The 26,088-nt window shown below is 37.0% G+C and overlaps 2 protein-coding genes across 2 annotated transcripts in view; both read left to right on the top strand.

Moving 5' to 3' along the window:
- Window positions 1–4,143: 4,143 nt before the first annotated feature.
- Window positions 4,144–26,088, top strand: part of LOC149192764 (uncharacterized) — a 108,965-nt gene continuing 87,020 nt past the window's right edge. The window contains exons 1-2 of the mRNA XM_089404703.1: window positions 4,144–4,167; window positions 4,326–4,432. The gene's annotated coding sequence lies outside the window, so the exon portion shown is untranslated. The remainder of the gene's footprint in view (window positions 4,168–4,325; window positions 4,433–26,088) is intronic.
- Window positions 23,849–24,658, top strand: LOC149192767 (uncharacterized). The gene has a single exon (XM_089407099.1). It carries the CDS (start codon window positions 23,849–23,851, stop codon window positions 24,656–24,658), a length of 810 nt encoding a protein of 269 aa, XP_089263225.1.

Raw genomic sequence — 26,088 nt, 5'->3', positions numbered from 1 at the left:
ATGAGGGTGACTAGATGAAAGAAAGATTTAGTTCAACCATGTCTACGGTTGGGTGGTACGTGGAAGTCCCAAATCTAGTCGATTTTGCCTATGTTTAATAAAAGCTAAGTTCTCTTGCTTTTGTACTTGTTATTATGTCGCCTTAATAATTGTTATCTCATTGTTATTTACATGGTTTAATGTTGGTTATAAGCATGGTTATGTGACTGGTTATAGTCATGGTTATTTCATGTATTTACTTGTAACTAAAAGGATAATGGATGTAAGACATAATTGATGTCAAAATAGTTAAGAGAAGAGGTGGCGATCCTTCTTGTCGAGTCTCATATGAGTTATCAGTCATTTATGCTCTGTTTTGTATTCATTTCCTGTAGATTACATTGATGTCAAGTGTTTGACAGAATGTCAATCTCAATTGGTGATGGCTAGGCCTAGTCCTGGAGTAAGTTTTTGATTTGTAAGTCTTATGGTCATGTAATTCATGGATTTTGCAAGCTACAAGGGTTTCTGGGTAGTGACTTGGATTATGGGCTTGAAAAATGGCACAAATCCCAGAGTCGTAGGCACATGTATGAGGAGAAAAGTCCCTAGATGCATGCATACCCATGTTGTGCATGTGTCTGAAGGTTTCCAAACACACCCTTGTCCATATCAAGGGAGCGTCCGAGGGTTTAGTGGTCTAAAAGCTCAGTGGGACCCAAGGGCTGGTTAGGAAAATGATTGGGATGTATTATGGGAGTCTTGTAGCAAGTGCAAAAGGTCTGGTATGGTGTGTTTTCATTGATTCCACTTCCTTAACTGACACATAGGGAGTCGAATCATATCATAGTAACTTCTTGTCACATGTTTACCCCGGTTGGCCGGTTACTTAGGTAGATGTGGGAGGAGGCTGTTACAAGTGATTTACCATTGAAATGATTTAAACTCAAAATTACACCATGGTCTTGATTTTGTTGTATCTCACCACAAATGTACACAACAATCTTGTGCGAAAACTTGTAATTTACATAGACAAAGAGATGCACTAGACATAGTTTGAATTTCAAGGCCCCCAAGATTGTGAATATGTAAATATCTTTTGAGATTGTTTCCCTTTAATTACTTTGTTGAATCTAAATAATTAATCCTTCATTGATTAAAAAAAAAAATACCATTTTATTGTCCATGGGGTCTTGGATAGATAGTGATTAGGTGTGTTATTAAGGCAATGCTAGATGTTAAATCACTGGTTTAATTCCCCGCCCTATCCGGGTGTTATTCTTGGACATGATCATGATGTAGCCTCACCATTGCCAAACTTACAATATATATATATATATATATATATATATATATATATATATATATATATATATCTAATGGGCATGATGTGCCATTTATTTGGACTAGAATATCTCACATTGGGAATCTCATGTTCCCAATGTAAATGGATTCATGTTGAAAAGCTATATGAAGAAATGACAAATATGGTAATGCATTTTGCACTTCAATTTATACTTATCAAGCTAAAATAATGATTGACATGTGCAATTAATGTTTAATTCTAAAATCACACATAACTTTTCAAAAGACTTCATCCATTTGAAAATTCTCAACTTAAATGTCACTATTACTATCAACTTAACCTCACTATTACTATTCATCCTTGATGTTTGACAATATTTATGTATGTGATCGTGGGTTTCCAATCTAATACACCTTTAAGAATTTGATTACTTACAACCTCTTTTTTTTATTTCAACTAAAGGCACATTTTTTTCTCTTAGCTATCTATTTGAGCATATAATTTGTTCCATGTGTAGTTGTGGATCATATAATTTGCACATTCTTTATGTTCTAGGATCGTTGATTTTGGGGTTTTACCACATGTTTGAGCTTCTAATATTGAAATTACAACAAACTTCATCCTTGGAAGAAAATCCAGCTACAAGCTTGAGTAGAAGATATTATTACTTTCATATCTATAATCCTATATGAAGTGGGTTAAATCATAATGTTTACTTACAATTTTTTTTTAACTTCCAATCTATTACAACTTTTGATCATAATAGTGTTATTTGTTATAAAGATGAGACTCGATAATACATGTTTAGTTAGTTTTGGGTCATAAACTATATATATTTTTATTAGTTTAATAATAGTAGCCTATTATAAAGAATGCCTTAATCATGTAACCATTTACTCTCCATTAAACAAACAAATTAATTTTATAAATAAATTAATTTAAAATAATTTGAATTTTAAAATTATATTGATATTTTTTTTTATAAAATTCAATAAAATTTAAATTTATTGTAACAAGATATATATATATTTTTTTAATATTTTTCATTGTAATCGAGCCACAATTTTTAACAAAATAAAAATATTTAATATTGATTGTGTGCAAGAGAAGTGTGAGAGCAAGTGAAGAGTAAGAGCAAAAAGCTGAAGCAAGTGTGAAGGACAAGATCTGATTCAGAGGAGGAGATCTTCAAGTAAAGAGAAAAAACACTTCCGCTGCAAGTTGATCACACATTAGTGACTTTATTCATTCTCATTCTCCTTCTCTTTGTATTCTGCTGAGCGACTGAAGAAATCTAATAGAAGAAGAATCATTTGGGTTTTGCCCTTGTGGGTTTTTCCCTAGTCATTGGACCTAACTATCAGTGTCTCTTATTTGTGCTTGGAGACAAAATTTATTCATCGATTTAAACTTGAATTAATTTTATAAATATATATTTTTTCATAATAATAAATCTAAACTTCGATTAATTCTATAGTTATATTATATGTATAGTGTTTTCTAAACGAAAGGTACATCATATAACATATGTTTTGAATTTGAACTTTTTTGTTGCCGTGGGTTTTGGGGTGGGCATGTCTTGAAAGTAGGGCAATGTGCAATCGATTTTTAGGATATAGCGTTTGTTGTTTAAGGTCAGGCCCGACACTTCTGAGGACCGATAGTGGAAGAGGAATGGTATTGCATTTTTCTACGTATTGTCTGCGTACCTTTGTTCAAATCATCAACTCAATCAATAATTTAAATAAATGATTCTTACCTATATTTTATAATAATGATAATAAGCATTAAGTCAGATTTAATCTAACATTTCCTCTATTTACCTCATGTCAAAATTCCATTTATCTTTAAATATCAAACATAAAACACAAAGCATTGAATAAGCGATGATGAATGCCCCTGAAAACCCATACTTTCAAAATTATTATTCCGTTGAAGTTTCCCATTCTCCATCATATTTTTTTAATGCACTCTTGTCGATACAAAGCCAGGATATACCATTTTCTTTTTAAATGCACTGTTGTCAATGTAAGCCTAGGTCAGAACCCGAAGTTTTCTCAATATATATATATATCTCCTTCAGGTTGAATGGTGGATTTTGTGTATCGGTAAACATCCAATCCTGGTTATTTATGGCAGTGCGATCATTACGTTGCATTGTTTGAGGTTCCACTGCAGTGTGCAGAGCTTATATATGTAATTTGACACCCAATCACAAGCACGCAGCAACGTTAACGTTCCACTGTCTTTCAAATATTTTTTCGTTTTCGGAACGGTTGGCGAATTGGACTGTGTACATAACATTCATTGATCAGATCATATTATAAATCATCATATCTCTACGCCGCCAAATTCTCCCCTAAGTTGCCTCTTCTCCTGTATGTGCACGGGCACACACATACGGGGTCGTGTCTGTGGTCACAGTCACAGTCACAGTCACACTCAATCTCCACGCCACAAATGGGCAGCTTAGCAGGGTGTTGGTCCGTTGCATATAACCAAAACCATGTGAGTCAGGATAATGTTATTGTGGTGCGGGTTCGTTTCCTTTTCATGGCGAAGCTTATCCAGCAAAATCCTCTGAGCTGAGCTCGAACTTTTGCTAGCAGTGTGTTGGTCCGTTGCATGTAACCAAAACCAGGTGAGTCAGGATAATGTTATTGTGGTGCGGGTTCCTTTCCTTTTCATGGCGAAGCTTATCCAGCAAAATCGTCTGAGGTGAGCTTGAACTTTTGCTAACAGTGTGTTGGTCCGTTGCATATAACCAAAACCAGGTGAGTCAGGATAATGTTATTGTGGTGCGGGTTCCTTTCCTTTTCATGGCGAAGCTTATCCAGCAAAATCCTCTGAGCTGAGCTTGAACTTTTGCAGTCGCGGCTAAGGTAAAACTGACTTATATTGATTGAAATTGTTAATGTGCTTGAGGAAGGGCGAGCAATTGAGTAATGTGGTTAAATTCTCAAATGGAAATGGGTTGGAATCCACTCTTATAGCAAAGGGGTACCATACCTGCTGTGCTGATTCATGACCATGCATGCAGGGAATGGCATGAAGCAGGACATGTTGCAGTTTGCACGATTTGTACCCTCAAAGCACAGGACACAAGCTTTTTAAACACGACACCAGAACATTTGGATCGACAGGGAGGTCAGTCAACTATTTACTCTGAATGGTATTAAATCAAAGCACCTGAGCATCTTTTGCACTTGTCCCCAACTCTTGTCCTGCAACTGTAGTGAAGAAGATTAGAAAGGGTTTTTTGTTTTTGTTTTTTTTGGGTGAAATTTTAAACCTGTTTTGTTTTAGTTTGAAGGCGATTAGAACTCTTTTTTAACCTGATTTGTTTAAATTTGCAGTACAAAATCTTGATTCTATAATAATAGAAAATTACAAAGAAGTTGGCTGGGGAGGCTGATTGTATTCCTTGAAACATACCCTTCGACCTGTAAACATGGGTCCTGTTAGCTCGCCAAATCTTTAGATATTCTGAATAATATGAAACAGAGGGTCTTCCAGCCAAAGCTTAAACTTTAGCACAGGCATGGTTGGCCTCCGTCATTTAGTGAGAGTCTAGGTCCCAAACACTGCAGCATACCGTATGTGCTGAGTCCATCTTTAAACATATCCACAAACCCCCTTCTTGGATTTAGATGAAGCCGTTTCTCACTTCAGCATTCATGTTCCCAGGCACGCATTGGAGGAGCCAACTCAGGGTTTCATTTCAGTTGCTTCTGCATGACCTCCACCTTTGATTTCTATCAAAGAATACAGCTAATTTAATTTCACACTGCCTGTTGGAAATCATTTGCAAAAATTGCCTCGCAGATTTTGAAAAACTGGTTGTTAGGAATGCATTGCATTCATTTTTTAAATGCTGTACTTCCCTTTGTCTGTAGTTACATCTCTGCTTGGCACAGATGAAACACTGTTTAACCGTCAAAATTATGCCCTTCTAAATCACCTACACTTCCACTCTCTGTAATTAAAATTAGACCCTTTTAAGTCTCCTGCACTTCCACTATCTGTAATTAAAATTAGACCCTTTTAAGTCTCCTGCACTTCCACTCTCTGTAATTCCTTCTTTGCTTTGACGCACATGAAACAGCGTGTAACCTTCTAAACTATACCCTTCATTGCCAAACTACACCTTGATCTCTTTTAAAGGCGACTATCTATAGTTTGTTCACATCCTTTCTCCCTCTTTTAGAACCATCTGACTGGGGTTTAACTTTCGTTTGGCAGCCTTTTTCTACTATCAAGGATTTGGATTCTTGGTATGGATTCGTGGATAGGGTAATACCACTGCTTTCTACCCTTGGGGATGTAATTTATCTACTTTGAGAAGCTCTTTAACGGCGAAGAGAATAACTACCAACGGTGAAGGTGGGTGATTAAAGAGGCTTGCTCACATAGGCAGTCTTGGATTCATGCTAGTGAGTTATTGGGCAAAGATCACCAAATGCAGTTATTTTGCAATGGTTGCCTCCTTTACAAGCGATGACCTTCATGTCTGTCTAATTCACCATCCAAAGACTTTAAAGGTATTTATCGAAGCAGATATTCTATTTAGGTTTTTAATTAGATAATTTATTATTAATATGTATGTTGTATGGTCATATAAGTAAGTTATCAATTACCTGTAGTTTATAGGCTGTACAGAACATGTTGAACATGATTTAGCAGAGAGGTTCATTCTACAACTCAGTGTCATTCTACAGCTCAGCTTGATGTGTAACACTGTCCTTCCGTTTCAAAATTGAATTTAAATTTTGATAATGTCAGCCAAAATAAAAATTATAAAAAATTTAAAAATAAAAAATGAAATAACTATACAAAACATTTAAATAATGTCAGCTCATAAATTTACACGTGAAGAAATTGGATCCCTCTCGGCTCATATTAGATCCGTATTTAAGATGGATCTATGTTGGTTATGTTAGTAGGAAAGGAAAGGTTTGAGACATTTAAAATTTTAATTTTCAATTTTTGATAATTTTAGTGAGAGCTTTAAGAAAATTTTGAAATAATATATACTTAGATTTTAGTTTTTTTTTTTTTTTTTTGGTCTCATTCATACAAAAGATGATTGAGTCATTAATAATTTAATCAGATCAATCCCAGCCCATCCCATCCAACTCTAGCTAAAAACTCTTTTTAAAAATCCTTCTTAAAACCGTATGATACATAGACTATAGCAAATTACTCAAAAAGTTTCTTGTATTCATTTACCTTTTTACCTACCTGAATTTTTTAGATTTTAAGACAGATTTCAAAGAAAACAATGATTACAATTTGATGCATTATGCCCCTTAAAGTCAATGCACTGGAGTTCTGAAACATCAGGAAAGGTTTAAAAGGGATTTTCTGAAAACAATTCACCCTACTAGATTTAGTTTGGAATTTATATTCAATTTTTCCAATGATGCTTTGCCAAGATTAAGACATTGGATTACTCAAGGAGATGGGCGTTTCCAAGTATTTGAACGAAGTCCAAGATCCTTGTCATGGAAAGCATAGAATTTTGAGTTATAAGATTATTAACCTTAACCCCTGAGGCAGTGAGATAGGTGCTTTGTTTAAAGGATGTGTATTTTCAACAAATTGACAGTGATCAAAACTTTTCTATTCCCCTAATTATTCTAAACCCTGAAATATTCCTAGAAATCCTTTTCAGCCTAACTTTTGACTTCAAAAGGCTACCATGATGATTGTATAGAAAAGGGGAGATGGGGTGGCGTTGCCTCAAAGCATGACTTCCTCTAAAGAAAGAGGTGTCGATGCATGCAGCATGATGATACTCATTTGATGAAAGAAGTTCAAAATCTGAATTTGAATAAAAAATCAAATACACAATAAATGTTTTACATGGTTAAAAGCATTGGCCATATCAATTTTAATAATCGTTCATTTTTTGGTTCTCTTTGCTTGAGTGAACAAGCTTGTTCACATGATAATGTTGTTCACCATTTGACACTTTTCCATACATCCACCTTCATTGTTAGAGACGATTTTTGAAGAGATTCTTTTTCAACCTATTTTCCATAATATTTGTCATGATTTTATAAGAGGAGTTACATAGGGATGTCAGTCAATACTTGGAAAAGGAAGAGAGGCTAACTTCTTTTGAGACAAGGGCGAGAAAAGAGGAATTTGTGCTTCCCCAAAGTTTACATGATTTTTGGACAAATTGTACTATTCTTTTAAAGTCAGTTTTGGTTGGGCTTTAGTCGGCTTTATAAAAGTGTATGATGAATCTGTCAGGGACTTGGGATTTGTGAGGTGCCAGACCCCAAATTGCATTTAAAATCTAGTTCCTTGATTGGTTTTATCAACTCCACATTCTCCTCAAGAGTAGTAACCATCAAAATTTTCTCCAACATAGATGTGATGATTTCTGGGTCTACTCTGCCTTGTTCAGAGTACAAAGCTTCAAAGGAAGTCTTGGGTATGTCTTTTATCGCCGTAAAATTGCTTCATTTTTATTTTTCCTCCATGAACATTTCCTTGGCATTGTTTTTGGCCGTTTTTGCTTTACCTTGTCTATTGAAGAATGATGTATTTTTGTCTCCAAACTTCAGCGACATACTATGTGATTTGAGCCACTATATTTCGTCTTCACTCTTGAGCACCTTATGTAACTTTTGAAACGTCACGCGTTCTAATTTTTGTAGTTCATTGGTTATATCTTCTTTCTCCATTCTTTTTGGTACAGAGGCCAGCTGAGTGTTTAGTTGCTATTTTTCAATTATTGAAGGAATACAAAAGAATTTTGCCCATACTTTAAGTGTCAGCTTCCTAAATGAATAGTAGAGAGCCTGTAACCCATATATGGAATGCTGTTGAGATGTTTGTCCACTACCATGGTATCTTGAAGCCATAAAGGATTGAATTAGAATGGTAAGGCCTCGAAGTTTTGAGATTCATGAATATGCAAAGCGATGGGCTTAAGATTTCTAGCTACCAAGGAAATGATGCTAGATGCACGGTAATGTTGCCTCACAAAAAGAAATCTTTGTGCGCGTGAAATCTATCAAGCCTCATTTGCACGTGAAATCTATCAAGCCTTGTTTGAGTTACTTGGACTTGTAGAATATGAAATGAGTTGTTTACAGCCATCTGATAAGCCAACAATACTATGACGAAAAATACATATAAAAAAAATAAAACAAATAAAACACAGTTACTGTGTGAGCTAAAAACTACTGCAAATCTCATATATTAATTGAACCATTAACTACATTCTTATATGGTAAAATTATTACTAAAATAAACTCTGAAACAAATCTACTGGCATTACAGCTAATTTCCAGCACTGACCACCATAACAATTTGTTGCTTTAATTTTGCAGAGAACACAAAATCTACTGACTAATTTGTCAGCGATTTACATAACTAATTAAGCATTATTCCCAACACCCCCCCTTAATGATTAATGAGGATTTACTATCTTATCTCGTAGTGCCAAAAACTCATCTTTTGCAACTGCTTTGGTGAAGATATCTGCTAGTTGATGCTGAGTATTTATATGCTTCAATTCAATATCCTTCTTCTGCACCAAATCCCTAATGAAGTGATATTTCAGGTCAAAATGCTTTGCCCTGTTGTGATGAACTGGATTCTTTGCTAACTTGATAGCACTTACATTATCACAATAAATCATTGTAGGCTGAATTTGTTTTCTCCAATTTCTTCCAAAATTCTTCTAAGCCAAAGAGCTTGTGTACCTGTTGAAGTAACTGCAACATACTCTGCTTCTGTGGATGACAGGGCAACAATGCTTTGCTTTTTTGAGCTCCATGTAATCAAACCAAAACCAAAAGAGAAACAATTTCCAGATGTGGACTTACGGTCATCAAGACTACCTCCCCAATCTGAATCACTAAATCCAACAAGATTGAACTTTTCATAAGAGTAGTAATGAATACCAAAATTTAGAGTGCCTTTCACATACCTTAAAATCCTCTTCGCTGCCTTCATATGTATTTCAAATGGATTTGTCATATACCTTGAAACAAGTGAAACTGAATATGTAATATCAGGCCTTGTGTGGGTTAGAAATATCAAGCTCCCCACAATACTTCTGTAAGTTTTCTCATCAACTAAATCAGCACCATCATCTCTACATAACACCTCTCCATGAGCACTTGGAGTAGGGGATGGATTACAATCAAGCATATCAAATTTATTTAGCATATCATGTGCATACTTTGTCTGACAAATGAAAATCTCATCCTTACTTTGATAAACCTCCATTCCTAGAAAATATTTCATGATGCCTACATCTTACATCTCAAATTCATTCATCATAGCAACTTTGAATTTATTATTCATCTTAGAACTACTACCCATATACAATAGATCATCAACATACAAACTTATGATTAGAATATCAATACCTTCTTGTTTGTAGTAAAGGGTAGGATCACTCTTACTTCTCTGGAAGCCATTTTCCTGAAAGTATCCATCAATCCTTGCATACCACACTCTTGGTGCTTGCTTGAGGCCATACAAAGCCTTTTTCAACTTGTAGACATTATTCTCCTTTCCTTCCACTTCAAAACTTTGTGGCTGCCCCACATATACTTCCTCTTCTAAGTACCCATTCAAGAAGGCACTTTTCATGTCCATATGATGTATGCTCCACTTTTTCTGAGCTGCTAATGAAATCAACATTCTAATGGTCTCCTGTCTTGCTACTGGTGCAAATGTCTCTTCATAATCAATTCCATACTTCTGTGTGAATCCTTTAGCAACTAATCTTGCTTTGTGTCTTTCAACACTCCCATCACTGTTATATTTAGTCTTATAGACCCATTTGGTGCCAATCTTTTTCTTGTCATGTGGAAGCTCTGTCAACTTACAAGTGTCATTCCTTTGTATGGAATCCATCTCTTCTTGAATGGCTTGCATCCAAACCTCATTAGTACATGCATCTTCAAAACATGATTGTTCAAATTCAGCCTTGGCTAATAAAGAAAAATTGACTATCTCACCTATTGGGCTTTCTTCATGTGCTTGATTTGCACTCTTTTGATAAATATCACTCAATCTTCTTACCTTCCTTGTAGAACTTGGAGAAGAAGTTGGACTTGAACTTGATGTTGAGGAAATTAATGAAGGGCTGCTTGGTGGAGTTAAGCCACTAGTTACAGAAACATTAGTTGGCTGCTCATGATAATTATCAACAATTATATCATCATTCAAAACAGATTTTGTCTTCTCAACATGGCCTTTTTGATGACCATAAACTCCCCTTTAATAAAAAAATTACATCTCTTGAAACAATAAGCTTGTTATTTAGAGGATTATACAATTTATAAGCCTTGCTTGTCTCACTATACCCAATAAAAGTACATAATTCACTCTTTGCATCTAAATTTTTTCTATTTTGATTAGGTACATGCACATAAGCCAAACAACCAAAAACTTTGAAATGATTAACATTAGGCCTTTTTCCATACCAAGCTTCATAAGGAGTCATCTTTTCCAGTGCACTGGTGGGGCTACGGTTGAGGATGTACACTGCTGTAGCAACTGCATCTCCCCAATAAGAGTTGCTCAATCCCTTAGTTTGTAACATGCATCTTGCCATTTCAACCACAGTACGATTTTTTCTTTCAGCTATGCCATTCTGTTGGGGTGTGTATGTTGTAGTATGCTGCCTCTTGATGCCATTCATATCACAATAACTCTGGAAAGCTTTTGAGCAGAATTCTCCTCCACGGTCAGTTCACAAACATTTGATCTTGCACCCTCTCTCATTTTCTACAAGGGCTTTGAACTTCTTGAATGTATCCAGGGCTTCACTTTTGGCCTTCAAAAAATATACCCAACAATTTCGCGAGTAATCATCAATAAAAATGATGAAATATGATGACTTACCCAAACTCTTAGTCTTCATAGGACCACATATGTCTGAATGAACAAGTTGAAGTGGGTGATGAGCCCTCCACGCACTGCCCTTTGGAAACCTTTCCCTTGCATGCTTTCCTTTAGCCCATCCTTCACAAACCTCCTTATGCTCTTCTAGCTTGGGCAAACTAGAAACTAATGCATGTGAGGTTAGAAACATCAAACTCTGAAAATTTAAATGCCCATACCTGAGATGCCATAACCAACTTGAATCCTCATAAGCCATATTTGCAAGATTACTGTTATGTTCATCAATCCTCAAGGGAAGCATCTTATTTCTTGTCATAGGCACAACAGTGATCACCCTATTTCCCTTATTCTTATCATAGATAGTACATGTCTTATTTTCAAAGACTACTTTATAATTTTTCTCACATAGCTGCCCAACGCTCAACAAATTATGCTTCAATTGTGGAGTATAATAAATGTCATGAATACTCTTTATACCTTCTTTTGTTTGGACCTCCATAACTCCTTTGGCAGGAACCTCCAGTGATTTATCATCACCAAGCTGGATCTTGGATTTGAAACATCCATCCTTTCCTGAAAACAACTTTTCATTCCCTGTCATATGGTTAGATCATCCAGAATCTAGGTACCAAACATCTTTACTAGTATTTTCACCTTTGGCATAAGATAAAAATAAGTGATTTGGAGGATACTCACCACTTTCTTGAGCATAATTAGCATTTTTACCTTCTTTCAATCTGCATTCTCTTTCAAAGTGGCCATACCTGTTACAATAGTAACATTGAACATTTCTCTTATCAAATCTACCTCTACCTCTTCCTCTGAAACTACCTCTTCCACTTGAGCCACCTCTTCCTCTACCTCTTGAATAATTTTGGCTTTGCCATTTACCTTGACCTTGATTGCTTTTGGTACTGTTGCTGCTTGCATCTTCATTCTTTGTAATTTGTAATTTAGAGGAAAAAGCTTTCTCTACACCTTCAAAAGTGTCCTTCAATCTTTCTTCATGAGACATCAAAGATCCAACCAATTGATCAAATTGTAGTTTTGTCAAATCCGCACTTTCTTCCATGATTATTGCAACATGATTCCATCTATGTGTTAAATATCTCAATACTTTTTAAATTAAAACTTCATTACTTATAGTTTCTCCAAGTGTAGACATTTTATTGACCACATCTTTGACTCTCACATAATAGTCACTCACACTTTCAACTTCTTGCATCTTCAAATTCTCAAACTCTCGCTTCAATGTCTGAGGCTTGACCACCTTAACTTGATCACTACCTTGGTAAGCTTCTTGTAGAGTCTCCCAGGCAGCTTTGACAGTTTTTGCTCCTGATATTCTTTGAAATAAGCTCTTATCAAGAGCTATCTGAATGTGAAACAAAGCTTGAACATTCTTCTTCCTTGCTTCCTTTCTTGTTGTTCTTTCATTGGCTGTAAGGGCATTCCAATCAGTTGGCTCTTCATATCCTGATTCAACAATCTCCCACAAATATTTTCCAATCAAAAAGGTTAGCATCTTAATGCACCAATAATCATAATCGTTCCCATCAAATTCTGGAACTAGCATCTGGTTAAAATTCAACATGATTAACTTTGGCGAAATTCCAACAATACAAATTTAACCCAAAACAATTTTACTTGCTCTGATCCCACTTGTAGAATATGAATTGACTTGTTTCCAGCCAGCTGATAAGCCAACAATAATATGAAGAAAAATACATATAAAAAAAAATAAAACAAATAAAACACAGTTACTATGTGAGCTAAAAACTGCTGCAAATCTCATATATTAATTGAACCATTAACTACATTCTTATATGGTAAAATTATTACTAAAATCAATTCTGAAACAAATCTACTGGCATTATAGCTAATTTCCAGCACTTTTCAGCGCTGACCACCCTAACAATTTGCTGCTTTAATTTTGCAGAGAACACAAAATCTATTGACTAATTTGTCAGCAATTTACATAACTAATTAAGCATTATTCCCAACAGGCCTTAGGTTCTTGTTTGACCAAGTGAATTCTCTTTTGTTTGGTTTTATATCTACTATATCCCATTTAACAAGAAGATCCTCCAATTCTTCCTCAGAAAGGTGCCTTGATTATATACACCACCCTTTTTTTAACCTCGATTGCTGATGAATGAAAATAATATCCATTGTTGAGTATAAAATTTTAATATGTGAGATCCTATGTTACCAGAAACAAGAAACTGAAAATGAAACGAAACTAGAAACGACAACAGGATGAGAAACAGAGTTGTTTCGCAATCAAGAAACTAGGAGAGAGAAAAAAAGTATGAAAAACATAAAACAAAGCATTGATCATTAACATTCTCGAATACTATGGTTCATAGGCAGTTGCTCAAGGGCTTTAGCTGCTCACCTGTGCCATTCCTTAATACTTATAGTGATCAACAAAGCTTCCATTGTTCACATGGGCCATTCTTGAATACCCACGTTTGGTCCTCTAGGCTGGCAAATAGAATAGTGAAGAAACACTTGGCTAGATCCCTAGAAATTTTAGAATGAGTACATGATTCCACATACATTGTATATATTCTTGGATCTGACTTGGGTGGACCTCAAATTTGGTTTTTATTGTAACATTTGCCACACAACCACTAGGCTATTGGTTTTGTGGTTAAGTAACAAGATGGTGCAAATTGAGTTGATCTCCATTAGATATAAAGCCAAAAATAGAGAGTTGTCCCGAACTATTGCTAGCTAATTTATGAAAAAAAGTACATTTCACTAAATTATTTAACTACTAATTTAAAAAAATATATATAAAATAACCTTATACATTACTATTTAAATTTATAATTTTATAAAAAATACACCTTTTAAAATATTAAATACAATCAGTAAATCACTTTTAAATAAACACAAAAATAAAGAAAAAATAACCCAAAAAAAATTGAAAAAACTTAACAATACGTTAAGCTACACATCAATGGCTGCAATTAAAAAAATAACATAACTTTAACAAAGGAAAACCCTAAATGATCAACGTTGTTAAAGATATATTAAGCACTATTGCAATGTGTTGTTAGTGGGGAGAACCCCCAAACTATTTGCAACAAACCTGATACGTTGCCACCTACGCCCGTTACCACCTCCGCTCTATATGGTTGATTTTTTCCATATATATCCTACAGAATATAAAGCACTGCCTCTCTGGCCACATATTCCAGCTTAACGTAGACTATGAAATGTCTTCGAAAATTATCTAGAAAACCAAACTCGACTATTTATGATTTATCTCGACGTGCAATTAGGACGATACCCACATTGCAAATGAACCAGATTAAGGTTTTCCATAAAACAGTTTCAAAAAACTAACTGTTTTCTGTACTGTTCCGTTTTTTATACGTTTTTTTGGGAAACGAAGACTTTCGTTAACAGAGTTCAGATCCAAAAGTAAGAGAGGACAATTCCATATCGTGCATGGCCCCCTGGAAGAGAAGCTCCATTTGAGTTAGATAAATGCCATCACACCTGCTCTACATGCATGTTTTTAAGGCTTCCAAATCTTTCAACTTGGTCCCCTGGTGAAGAGAACTATATATTTTTTAGATTTAATTAAAAATTTTCAATGCTTCTTTATATGGACTACATAGTTCTCTCCAAATTCAGGAGATTATGTCCATTTAACTTGTGGTTTTTAGCTACCACCTTGTGATGGAGCGCATTGACACTAGATTTTTGGCATTTCTAGATCCAGCTACTAAAGTCTTTTCTATAGTGGTTTGGATCTCTAGAATATTTTCTTCGTTTGTTGTTTTTCTTTTTCTTTTGTTGTCTTCCTGCCAACTTTCTTGGGTAACTTTTCTTCTGTTTACTCTGCTTTGTCTTCTTCTAATTGCTAATGGGCCTTTTCGATGGTAATAACGCTGGTAGAAAATTGCTTATTGTTTATTTCTTTTAGCTAGTTTGATATAGCGCCCTTATTGGTTGAAGGAGTTGCAGGGGTGGGGTTCGAAACTGCCAAGATTCAGAAAAAGGATTGAGTTGTTCATGCTGTGGATAGTAGTTCATATTTGATTGATTTGAAAATTGACCTTCCTCCTTTGGTTTAGCTTGGAGATTTTTGTGCGTGTTTTTGTATATTGGCTAGAATGGATCTCGGTTGTTTGCGGATGTGACACTGCATGTTTGGAGTTGGAAGGGGTTGAGAGACTAAAGTTTGAGGGACTGATTTGGATTGCACAGTGGTGGTTGGTTGTTCAGGATTCATTTTCTTCTTTATGGTTTGCCATTGATCATCTTTGCCTGGAATTGATTTAGATGCTTGAAGATTTTTTTCACAATCCTTTGTAAAATGTTCATATTCATGGGCATGTTTAGAATTTGAATGGTAATTACTCATGGTCCAAGGTTTGAGCATGTTTCAATTATCTAGGGTCAAGAGGATTGCTTTGAGGAAACCTCCACACAGATTCTTACACGTGAAACATACCATCGTTTGGTTTTGACTCGCTTATATGGTGATCCAAATTATCTCTGGTGCTACATATTATACGTTGTATATGGACCGATTTGGATTGCATAGTGGTGGTTGGTTGTTCAGGATTCATTTTCTTCCTTTCGGTTTGCCATTGATCAGCTTTGTCCGGAATTGATTTAGATGCTTGACACTCCATATTTGGAGTTAGTTGGAAGGGGTTGGGAGACCTAAAGATGGATTTGGATTGCATAGTGGTGGTTGGCTGTTCAGGATTCATTTTCTTACTTACGGTTTGCCATTGATCATCTTTGCCCATAATTGATTTAGATGCCTGAACATTTCTTTTCACAGTCCTTTGCAAAATGTTCATGTGGGTATGTTTTGAATTTAAACGGTAACTACTCCTAGTCCAAGGGTTGAGCATGTTTCCAATTATCTAGCTTTAAGAAGATTGCTTTAAAGAGTCACCTTTCAAGATCAACCTCCACACACATTCTTGCACAACCTCCACACACATTCTTGCACTGCAAACATACCATCCTTTGGTTTTGACTTGTCTACCATACCATACCATACGTATCAAGTGCTAAACCTTACACGGTATATTCATTCTAATGATGAAGATGCAAATGTAAGAATACCATCCTTTGGGTTTGACTTGTCCACCATACCATACATATCAGGTGCTAAACCTTACATGGTATATTCATTCTAATGATGAAGAGGCAAATGCAAGAATACCATCCTTTGGTTTTGACTTGTCCACCATACCATACATATCAGGTGCTAAACCTTACATGGTATATTCATTCTAATGATGAAGAGGCAAATGTAAGAGGTGAACCATACTGGAATTGCCAAGGGAAAAATCATTTTTAGGTTTGAAATCTAGAGTCCACTGATTTAAGCAAATTCCTCGAGTGACGAAAAAGTAAGGGATGTTCTTGAAATTGAAATCTCTATTTTCTTTGGCTTTAAGTATAAAGGTGTATAAACCTTTTTTGTGAAAGTAATGGCTGAGTTTCCCTTTGATTAACACTTGCCAATTTCTTTGGACATAGTCTCTCATGGACATGAGACATGACTAAATGCCTATGAGCTGATTCATCAAACCATAGTCAACCAAAGCCAATACCATGTGTTTTGATGAAGAGGCAGGTAAAGGAGCCTTTGCGATGTTTTCGAGACTTTCACAAATTGTGTAGGTCTCCCATGGACATGAGACATGACTAAATGCCCATGATTCATCAAACCATAGTCGACCAAAGCCAATACCATGTGTCTTGATGAAGAGGCAGGTAAAGGAGCCTCTGCGATGTTTTCGTGACTTTCACAAATTGTGTAGTTCTCCCATGGACATGAGACATGACTAAATGCCCATGAACTGATTCATCAAACCATAGTCAACCAAAGCGAATACCATGTGTCTTGGTGAAGAGGCAGGTAAAGGAGCCTCTGCGATGTTTTCGAGACTTTCACAAATTGTGTAGGTTGGGATTTTGGAGTCTTCCCAAGCATTGAGAACAAAATGCAGAAGGTGAGTGCTTCGGGACCTGGAGGGGGAATTCCCCTCTATGACTTCAATCCATATCCAAAAACCTCAAATTTAAAAGTTGTGTTGGAATATTAATTCCAACTGCCATGCAGCGTTGCCGGAAGCTGCCTGTAAACGGTGACTGCAAAACCATTGAAGAAAACCACGAAGACTTCCCCGAACCACCTTTCGCTCAAAGTGGTTTCTGTCAGAGGGCCTCCGACACAATCAACTCCAGCCACACGTCCACAGTACGAACCCAAAACTGCCCATTCCCCGGGCGGTAAACATTGTTTGGTTTGTGTGAGTTAGGCGAGCGATATGCGTCTGATTAAGTCAACGGACCAGGATCTTTTACAAGCTGCCTGAACTTTTGTTTGACCGCCCATTCCCCGGACAGTAACGTTCAACATGGAAGGGTCTCCTGAAATCGCCGTCAACCGTCCGATTGCAGAGATGGCTGTCCACTGTTGATCAACACCGAAGCTGCCAGAATTTGACGTGCCGTAAAAGTCTTCCTGTTGACCGCCGGTTCTGTCAGCAAGGTCGACTAAATTAATTGACCGCCATGCTGAGAATTAAATGGCATTCGTAGATGGTTGGTAAAACACTTAAGTTTTTACGGCATGTATTATTATTTGTTTTGACATATACGATATGTTTTTTGTCCCTGTTGACTTTCATAAAAAAAAGAACTTTGATTTGCACTGTAGTGCAAGATGTTAATAGAAAAGGAACAGGGGCAGCTTATGTTTAATTGGCACATGGGATGAATGAAACGAAAAGGCTTGCGGCAGTGAAGCAAGGAGAGTATGCATCGCACAGCAGTGCGTAGAGTGAAAAGGGGCAGCGTATGTATATAATTTGTGTGGAGAATGAAGCGCAGCAGCGTGAGGATGATGAGTTTTTTTTTATGCAAGTAATGCAGTGAAAGAGTTAGTGCAAGGGTGAATGAAAAATAACAAATGAAATGAAAAGGGCTCATAGTTGTAATTTTTATTTGCAGATGGGATAAAAGTGACATTTTGCAGCAGTGAACAACCAAGGGGAGATGCACAGTAGTGCATAAATTATGTGTTGATTTCTTTTGTGAAGAAAACGAAAAGCGCAGCAGCGCGTATGTGTTTTTTGTTTATTGGATAGGCAATGTAAAACTGGGAGCAACGCAAAGAATGATGAAAGAAGAGAATAACGCACGGCCGTGCGAAACATAAGAACAACCAGGGTTGAAATGTTATGGTTTTTTTTTTTGAAATGTTATGGTTGTTGGTAAATGTAAGGAATTACATTTACAGCAGTAAATGTAAGTAAATTTTTATTACAGCAGTATATGTAAAACTCTGTTTTTACAGCAGTAAATGTAAATGAGATTTTTACACACAGCAGCGTAAAATCTCAAGTGGAGGCAGAGTAATTTTGTTTTGGTGTAAGTTTTTTGGTGAATCCCTCTGTTAAAGAGGAAGGTGCTTTTCAACACAGTCTCATGGTGAATCCCTCTGTCAAGAGGAAGATGCTTTTTAGCATAAACTGGTGAATCCCTCTGTCAAGAGGAAGATGTTCTTCAGCACAGTCTCAGGTGAATCCCTCTGTTAAGAGGAAAACTCTTTTGATTGTTTGTGGAACTGCATGTGAAGCAGTGTTGGTGAATCCCTCTATGTGAGGAAGATGTTTTTGTAACAACAGTTGGTGAATCCCTCTATGTGAGGAAGATGTTTTTGTAACAACAGTTGGTGAATCCCTCTATGTGAGGAAGATGTTTTTGTAAAAGCAGTGTTGGTGAATCCCTCTATGTGAGGAAGACCTTTGTGTAACAGCAGTTTAGTAATCCCTCTGTTAAGAGGAAGAACTTTTTTTTGTAACAGGCAGTCATATTGATGTATGTAAAGTTTTTTTTGGGGTATAGAAAAACTCTGTTTCTCTGAGTCAAAAACAGCTTCCCTGTGCAAAAGATCCTGTGGCAGAAACAGAGCATTTTCTCTGTTCTTTCTTTTGTGTTTGAAATTACCAGAAATTTCCAACAAGTTGTTGTCTTATACTTCTCTGTGTAGTAGTGGTGTTGATTTCCTCTGAAATTTAGTTGAATTTATTATATTTCTAATTTTTTGGGGAAAAAATTATAACTTAAAATAGAAAGTACATTCCAAAGGCGTTTTAAAAGAGAGGAAACAGATGATGCAAAGGAAAATCACTAAATCTGAAAAATGAGTCTGAGTAACTGTAGTCACCAAAATTAGTTCCAGTACAGATTTTCAAAATGTCTTCTACATCCTACTACCAATATTCAAATATGAACCTCACAGGTCACTAAAGCAAATTTCATTCTGGCCAGTAAGGACGTTGCCCTTAAATTCTTTAGTAATGAGCATACCAAGATTTGAGGGTTCCTTGGATAGAGCATCAACCTGACCATTAAAACTCTGGATGGGTAAAAGAAATTTCTTGAAACTAACCAACACACTCTAACAACTGCATGGCAATGTTGATAAGTCTCAAGTGGATTATGCGACCTTGATTTTGCAATGCAGTATGATTTTGGAAATAACTTTGCAATAATTTCTTTGCAAAGTTATTTGATTCCGATTCGGGAATATTTGTATCGCTGAATCTAACTTGAAAAAGTTTGACTCAATAGCAAAGATGTTTTAATAATTAAGCTAATCCTTTTTGCTTTTAGGTGAGATTTTGATTGAAATGATAATGTAATTTTATGAATTCACAATTGTGTATAAATATTATTGTTAGACTGATCTAAATTATTATTAGAATTGTAATTTGAATCACTGATCTTATTGAATAACTTTTTTTTTGGGATGATTTTAATAAAATAATTTAATTAATCCCCTCGAATGCAAATGAATAGCCAACTAAATCACGAACACTTAGTCCCCTCGAACGCAAACTATTGACGAACTAAATCACGGACACGACAACGTCTCATTTCAGGTCAGATGCGTCAATTGACAAAGAGATGTCTAATTGCGGACAAAGTACACGTTCCTGCATCAAATTTACTTTTTAATAATAATAATTTGAATTTAAGTATTAAATTTTTTACAATTAAGCATTTTTGAGTTAGAGGCGATTTGGGATGGGTGAATTTTTTAGGAAGTTTTGGTTATTGGGTGCAAGCCCCGGAAGTGATGATTGACACTATGTGATTCATTTCACTAGTTTCAATCTCACTTCCTCACCTTTGTGAGCATTAGCCATGCAACCAGTACTAAGTGGACTATTCAAAAAGCATGAGAAATTAGTCAACTACCTCTCATAGAAATGGGCATAGATGAATGACTTAAGGCAGTTGAATCCCAAAAAATGATATCTAATAATAATTTGATTTTAAAATTATGATTGAACCAAATCATTGATTGAACTGATTGACCTGAGAGGAACATTCTATAATTCAACGTTCTACAATTCAGTACGAGGCTGATGTGTAATTCTGTCCTTGCTCAACTTGTAGTTGACAAGTGTCTCTTAAAAAATACTTTAAAAGAAAAACTATATTAAAAACATAAATCATTAAACATATTTGATTGACCTGAGAGGAACATTCTATAATTCAACAATCTACAATTCAGTACGAGGGTGATGTGTAATTCTATCCTTGCTCAACTTGTAGTTGACAAGTGTCTCTTAAAAAATAATTTAAAAGAAAAACTATATTAAAAACATAAATCATTAAACATATTTGATTATTTTTTATTAAAAACATTATAAAACATTAATAATGGCATTAACATTCTCATTATGCTCATTTAGTGTGTTGATATTTCACTTTCACCCATCCAATAATAAATAAAATATTTTGATGTCTATGTTAAATAATATAATCTTATATAATTTTAGAGAGAATTCTGGAAGGTTTCTTTTACAACAACCGGGATAGTCGTTGGTACTGGGACCACCAATTTTGGCTATTTGGTATCGAGGATAAAACTCCCTGGCTAACTCTTCCTAAAAAGCAAATGTGGGAATGGAGAAATTGTCTGGTACTAGTGCTTTTTAGTGGGTGTGAATCTCTTCATTTCGAGAATGTCGAAATGGTGTCTAGTTGAATTCTAGAAGATATTTTATAGCAACGTCCCCTTGAATTTTGAAATGGTGTCTACTTGAATTTCAGAAGATATTCTAGAGCAATGTCCCCTTGAATGGTGATTGTGTGAGCAATGGCAAATTGGGGATTTTAGTACGTTTCTCTTAAAAGATGTAGGTGGTCGGTAGCACTGAGGCGTCTTTTAATTTGAAGCCTCTTCTATTGATCTCGAGATACTATTTCCACCTATTTATTGTAAACCCAAGCAAGTGGGACGACCTACTATTAATATCTGTAATTGCCATTAACGGGTAAAGATAGTTGCATATGTTATTTATTACTGATTACATGTGTAATTGAATGCACGTTGCCGCTAAGTAACTTAGAGAGATCAGTGTTGGGAAGAGAGCGCATGAACTTCGAGGTCTAGGGTTTGGTGCTGCAACTTTGCAGGCTCAACAACAGTTCTGGAGGCACATAGAGACAGATTAGTGGATTTACTTCACAGAGGTCGAGGACTGACCCGACAAATGGTAAACGGGGGGTCCACTGGGACCCCATCCTTTAAGCAAGTAGTAATGCAAAAACGAAAAGCACAGGAAGGATTTAAATCACTGGTTATGGAGAGCGTAAGGAAAACAGTGGAACCAGCAGAGAAAGGACACAGCAGTTGCAGAAAGAAACAAGAAACAACCCAAAGATGAAAGGAAAAGTAAACAATGGATAGGAGAATAACGACAAAAGAATAGATGCAGGCCAAAGAGACACAGTACCAATAATAACCCAAACAGAAGGCGAAGAGGAACATGGGGCAGAGAAGCACCCTCAAGAGGAAGAGGAGAAAGCAAAGGCTTCAAACCCCAGCTCCAACAAGGCAACACAAGGAGCATGCAAACCGAAAAAAAACGAAACCCTCCGAGTGGTCTTCTCAGATCCGGACATTCAAGCTTATAGAGACCACATGATGGAACATGCAATAATATGCAAGTTCATGGGACTGTGGCCAACAGAACGAGCGCTCTGCCAATGGATCAAGCAACACTGGAAACCAAAAGGTGATGTTAAACTACACCTTGGGGCAAAAGGTTTTTTTACGGTTGTCTTTACGAACTTAGAGGACAAGGATAGAGTCTTCGATGGAGGACCTTACTTCTTTGCCTCAGCAGGACTCTACATGAGACCCTGGAAAGCAAACTTTGTGCCTGAAAAAGAAACATTCACACAGGTTCCTGTGTGGATCCGCCTATTCTCCCTTCCTATAGACTATTGGGGACTAGCGACGCTTAAGCAAATAGGAGACCGTCTCGGAACCTTCATCAAAGCTTCAGAAGCAACGATGCAACGAAGATACACTTCCTGTGCAAGAATCTGTGTAGAGATGGACGTTTCAGGAGCCCTGCATGAAGGCCTGTGGTTGGAATTCAGAGATGAGGACTACTATCAAGCCATCGATTACGAACAAATCCCCTTCCGTTGCAGAAGGTGTCATGAGCATGGACACCTTGTCAGAGAATGCCCTTTAAACAGAACAGGGGAAGAGCACAAACCAGAGCAAGCAGCAAAGAGCAAAGAGGCCTTCACAAAGCCAAAAACAAGACAAAGAGCTAACCGAAAAAGAATATATAGAGCAGAGGCAGGCCCAGGCATCATCAACAACACCTTCAGCATTCTGGAAACCGATACAGATTCAGAAGGTACAAACAGGGAAACAAAACTTATTGAAGAACCAAAAGACAAGCTAGAACACAAAACAAAGGACGGGGAGGAAAATATAATCAGAACAGAAGTCCAAATGCAAGAGTTCGAAGACGAACACGATGAAGACACTGATATGCTAACCAACGATGGGGGTAGTGAGGAAATGGAGCTCAATGAAGTTCTAGAAAAGGAAGGGGTGAACCTCCCAGATATGGAAAAAAATTGGAGAACTCAAGGGCTGGAAAATATTCCGGAAGAAGAAATAAGGAAGATCAGTGATCTCTTCATCGCAAGACAAAAAGCGGAACTAGATAGGCAAAACAGGAGATTAGGAATTGCAAAAGGCACAGGTAATCATTCAAAGAGCATCTCTCTTAATCCAACAGGTCGAAAGCAAAGAAAGAGAAGAGGCAGAAGAACAAATGGGGAGGTACTGCATGACTTGGGGATTCTAATGATAAACTCAGGTAAAATGAAGGCTCTAAATGCCTTCCCGTCCTACCAATAATTATCTAGTTATAAATGAAAATCATTTCATGGAATGCAAGAGGGCTCAATAGCCAAGCCAAACAAAGACTTCTTAAGAGAAAGTTCCAACAAGAAAAGCCAGATATTATGTTCATACAGGAAACCAAATGTGCCATTAACCAAATGGAGAACATCAGCAAAAGGCTAGGTAAACCTATAAAATATATAGACGTAGCCAGTCAAGGATGGGAAGGAGGCATAGCTACACTTTGGGACACCAGAGTAATAGACATCATCTCAATGGAAGCTGCACGATCGTTCATCGCCACAGAAGTTCAAATGACAGGTAATTCTGAAACTTACCTATGCATAAATGTTTATGGACCGCAAAGATTAGAAGACAAATTTTCTTTTCTTAATTCTCTCATGAGTTTAAAGCTAAGATACCCAACCTCAAAGATCATCATGGGGGGGGACTTTAACATGATAACCTCTCTACTGGAGAAGAAAGGAGGACTCAAGAGACTTAACAAAGATATAGAACTCTTTGCTGAATTCATAGAATCTGCCAAACTAGTAGACATCCTTCCCAAAAATGGTTCCTACACTTGGAACAACAGGAGAGGAGGAGACAATCGGATTGCCTCTCGTCTGGATAGATTTCTGATCTCGGAAAGTATCTTACTCGAAGGAATAACAGTGGACTCTGACATTCTTCCCAGTGGAGGATCAGATCACTGGCCAATCGCTTTGGAGGCGGCCTTCCTAGGGACCCCTAGAAACAAGCCCTTCAGATTTGAAAAGTTCTGGTTAACTCACCCCGACTTTGCAAACTTGCTGAAGGAATGGTGGTGTGAACCATTGGATATCAGAGGAACCAAAATGTTCAAGCTCCAAAGCAAACTAAAACACATCAAAAACAGAATTAAAGATTGGAATGCAGCCGAGTTTGGGAACATCTTCCAGGAAAAGAACATCATAGAAGGCAAGTTAAATCAAATTCATAAAGAATGGGCTTCAGGGAACTACAGTGAAGACTCAAGAGAACAGGAGAAGGTATTGATGCAACAATGGCAACTCCGTTGCCAACAGGAAGAGACACTGTGGAAACAAAAATCAAGGATCCAATGGCTAAAGGAGGGAGAACAAAATACCAAGTTTTTCCATAGATCGACGCTGGACTACAGGGGGGCAAACAAAATTCTTAGGCTCAACAATGAAGCAGGGGAAACTCTTCAAAATCACAAGGAAATATCAACCTTGCTCACTAGGCACTTCAAGCATATAGCTTAGGAAACGCAGGAAGAAAGATCAGAGGCCATAGAGGAACTAACCCAAGCTATACCCCACATCATAACTTCTGAGCAAAACTCTGCTCTGCTAAGAAAGGTTTCGATGGAGGAGGTGGAAGACGCTGTCAAGAGTATGCCAAATGATAAGGCACCGGGGCCTGACGATTTTACAATAAACTTCTACAAAGCATGCTGGCCAACTATTAAAACAGAGGTATGGGAAGTTGTCGAAGACTCCAGATGCTCTGGCTCCATTCTCAAATCCCTGAACTCCACTTTCCTTGCACTAATTCCTAAGGAAGAAGAAGCCAACTCCCCGGAAAAGTTTCGACCCATAGCTCTCTGCAATGTGATATATAAAATCATATCTAAAGTTATAGCCAACAGACTTAAGCCTATTCTTCCTGACTTAATCTCGGAAGAGCAGTCAGGCTACGTGGAGGGCAGACAAATCTTAGACAACATCCTTTTAGCTCAGGAGATGGTTCATACCCTGCAGACAAGGAAACTACCAGGCATGCTGATGCAGCTAGATCTCTCCAAAGCCTTCGACAAAGTCAACTGGAATTATCTGGAGGCCACTCTGAATGCTTTTGGCTTTGACAAGCAATGGACCAAATGGATCCTTGCTCTGATTAAATCTACCAATTTTTCCATACTGGTCAATGGCTCCCCTTCTGCACCTTTCTCCCCCTCCCGAGGCATTAGGCAAGGAGACCCTCTCTCCCCATTCCTTTTTGTGATCCTTATGGAAGGGCTCAGCAGGCTCATTCACAAAGCAAGAGAGGAAGGGAAAATCAAAGGCTTACACCCTCTCCCCTCCATACCTGCAACTACGCACCAGCAGTTTGTAGATGACACAATGCTGCATGGCACTCCAACTGTGAAAGAAGCTAGGGCCTTCAAAAACATTCTAAACCTCTTCAGCAAAGCTTCAGGTATGGAGATTAATCATGCTAAATCTACTATCTTCTTCTTTAATACTCATCTTGCCATCCAGAACCATCTATCCAGCATTCTTGGCTTTCGAAAAGGCACTCTACCCTCTAAGTATCTGGGAGCCCCGCTCACAACTAAACCTTGGCAAAAAATTCACTGGGAAAAAATCTTAGCGAAAATGGAGAAAAGATGTAAGCATTGGACTCATAGGGCTCTTAATTTTGCTGGAAGACTAGTCCTCACTAAAGCAATACTGCAGGCCATTCCGCAGTATATGCTATCCATCATGCCGGCTCCTAGCGGAATCCTTCAGAAAATTAGAGCTATTCAAAGATCTTTTCTGTGGAGTGGCAATGCTGAGAAAAAGAAATGGGCACTGGTGGCCTGGAACAAATTATGCACTTCGAAAGCAGCAGGTGGCTTAAATTTAATTGATCCCTACACCATCAATATGACATGCGGAGCCAAGTTGTGGTGGCGTTGGCTGAAGGA

This window comes from Pinus tabuliformis, chromosome 2_2 (assembly GCF_031772625.1).
Source record: "Pinus tabuliformis cultivar Carrire ecotype Pingquan chromosome 2_2, CPIR1, whole genome shotgun sequence".
NCBI classification, from domain to species: Eukaryota; Viridiplantae; Streptophyta; class Pinopsida; order Pinales; family Pinaceae; genus Pinus; species Pinus tabuliformis.
This window is presented reverse-complemented; position numbering and strand designations above follow the sequence as displayed.

Excerpts from the sequence above, each read along its gene's own strand:
- LOC149192767 (XM_089407099.1), top strand. The coding sequence starts at position 23,849 with ATGATAACCTCTCTACTGGAGAAGAAAGGAGGACTCAAGAGACTTAAC.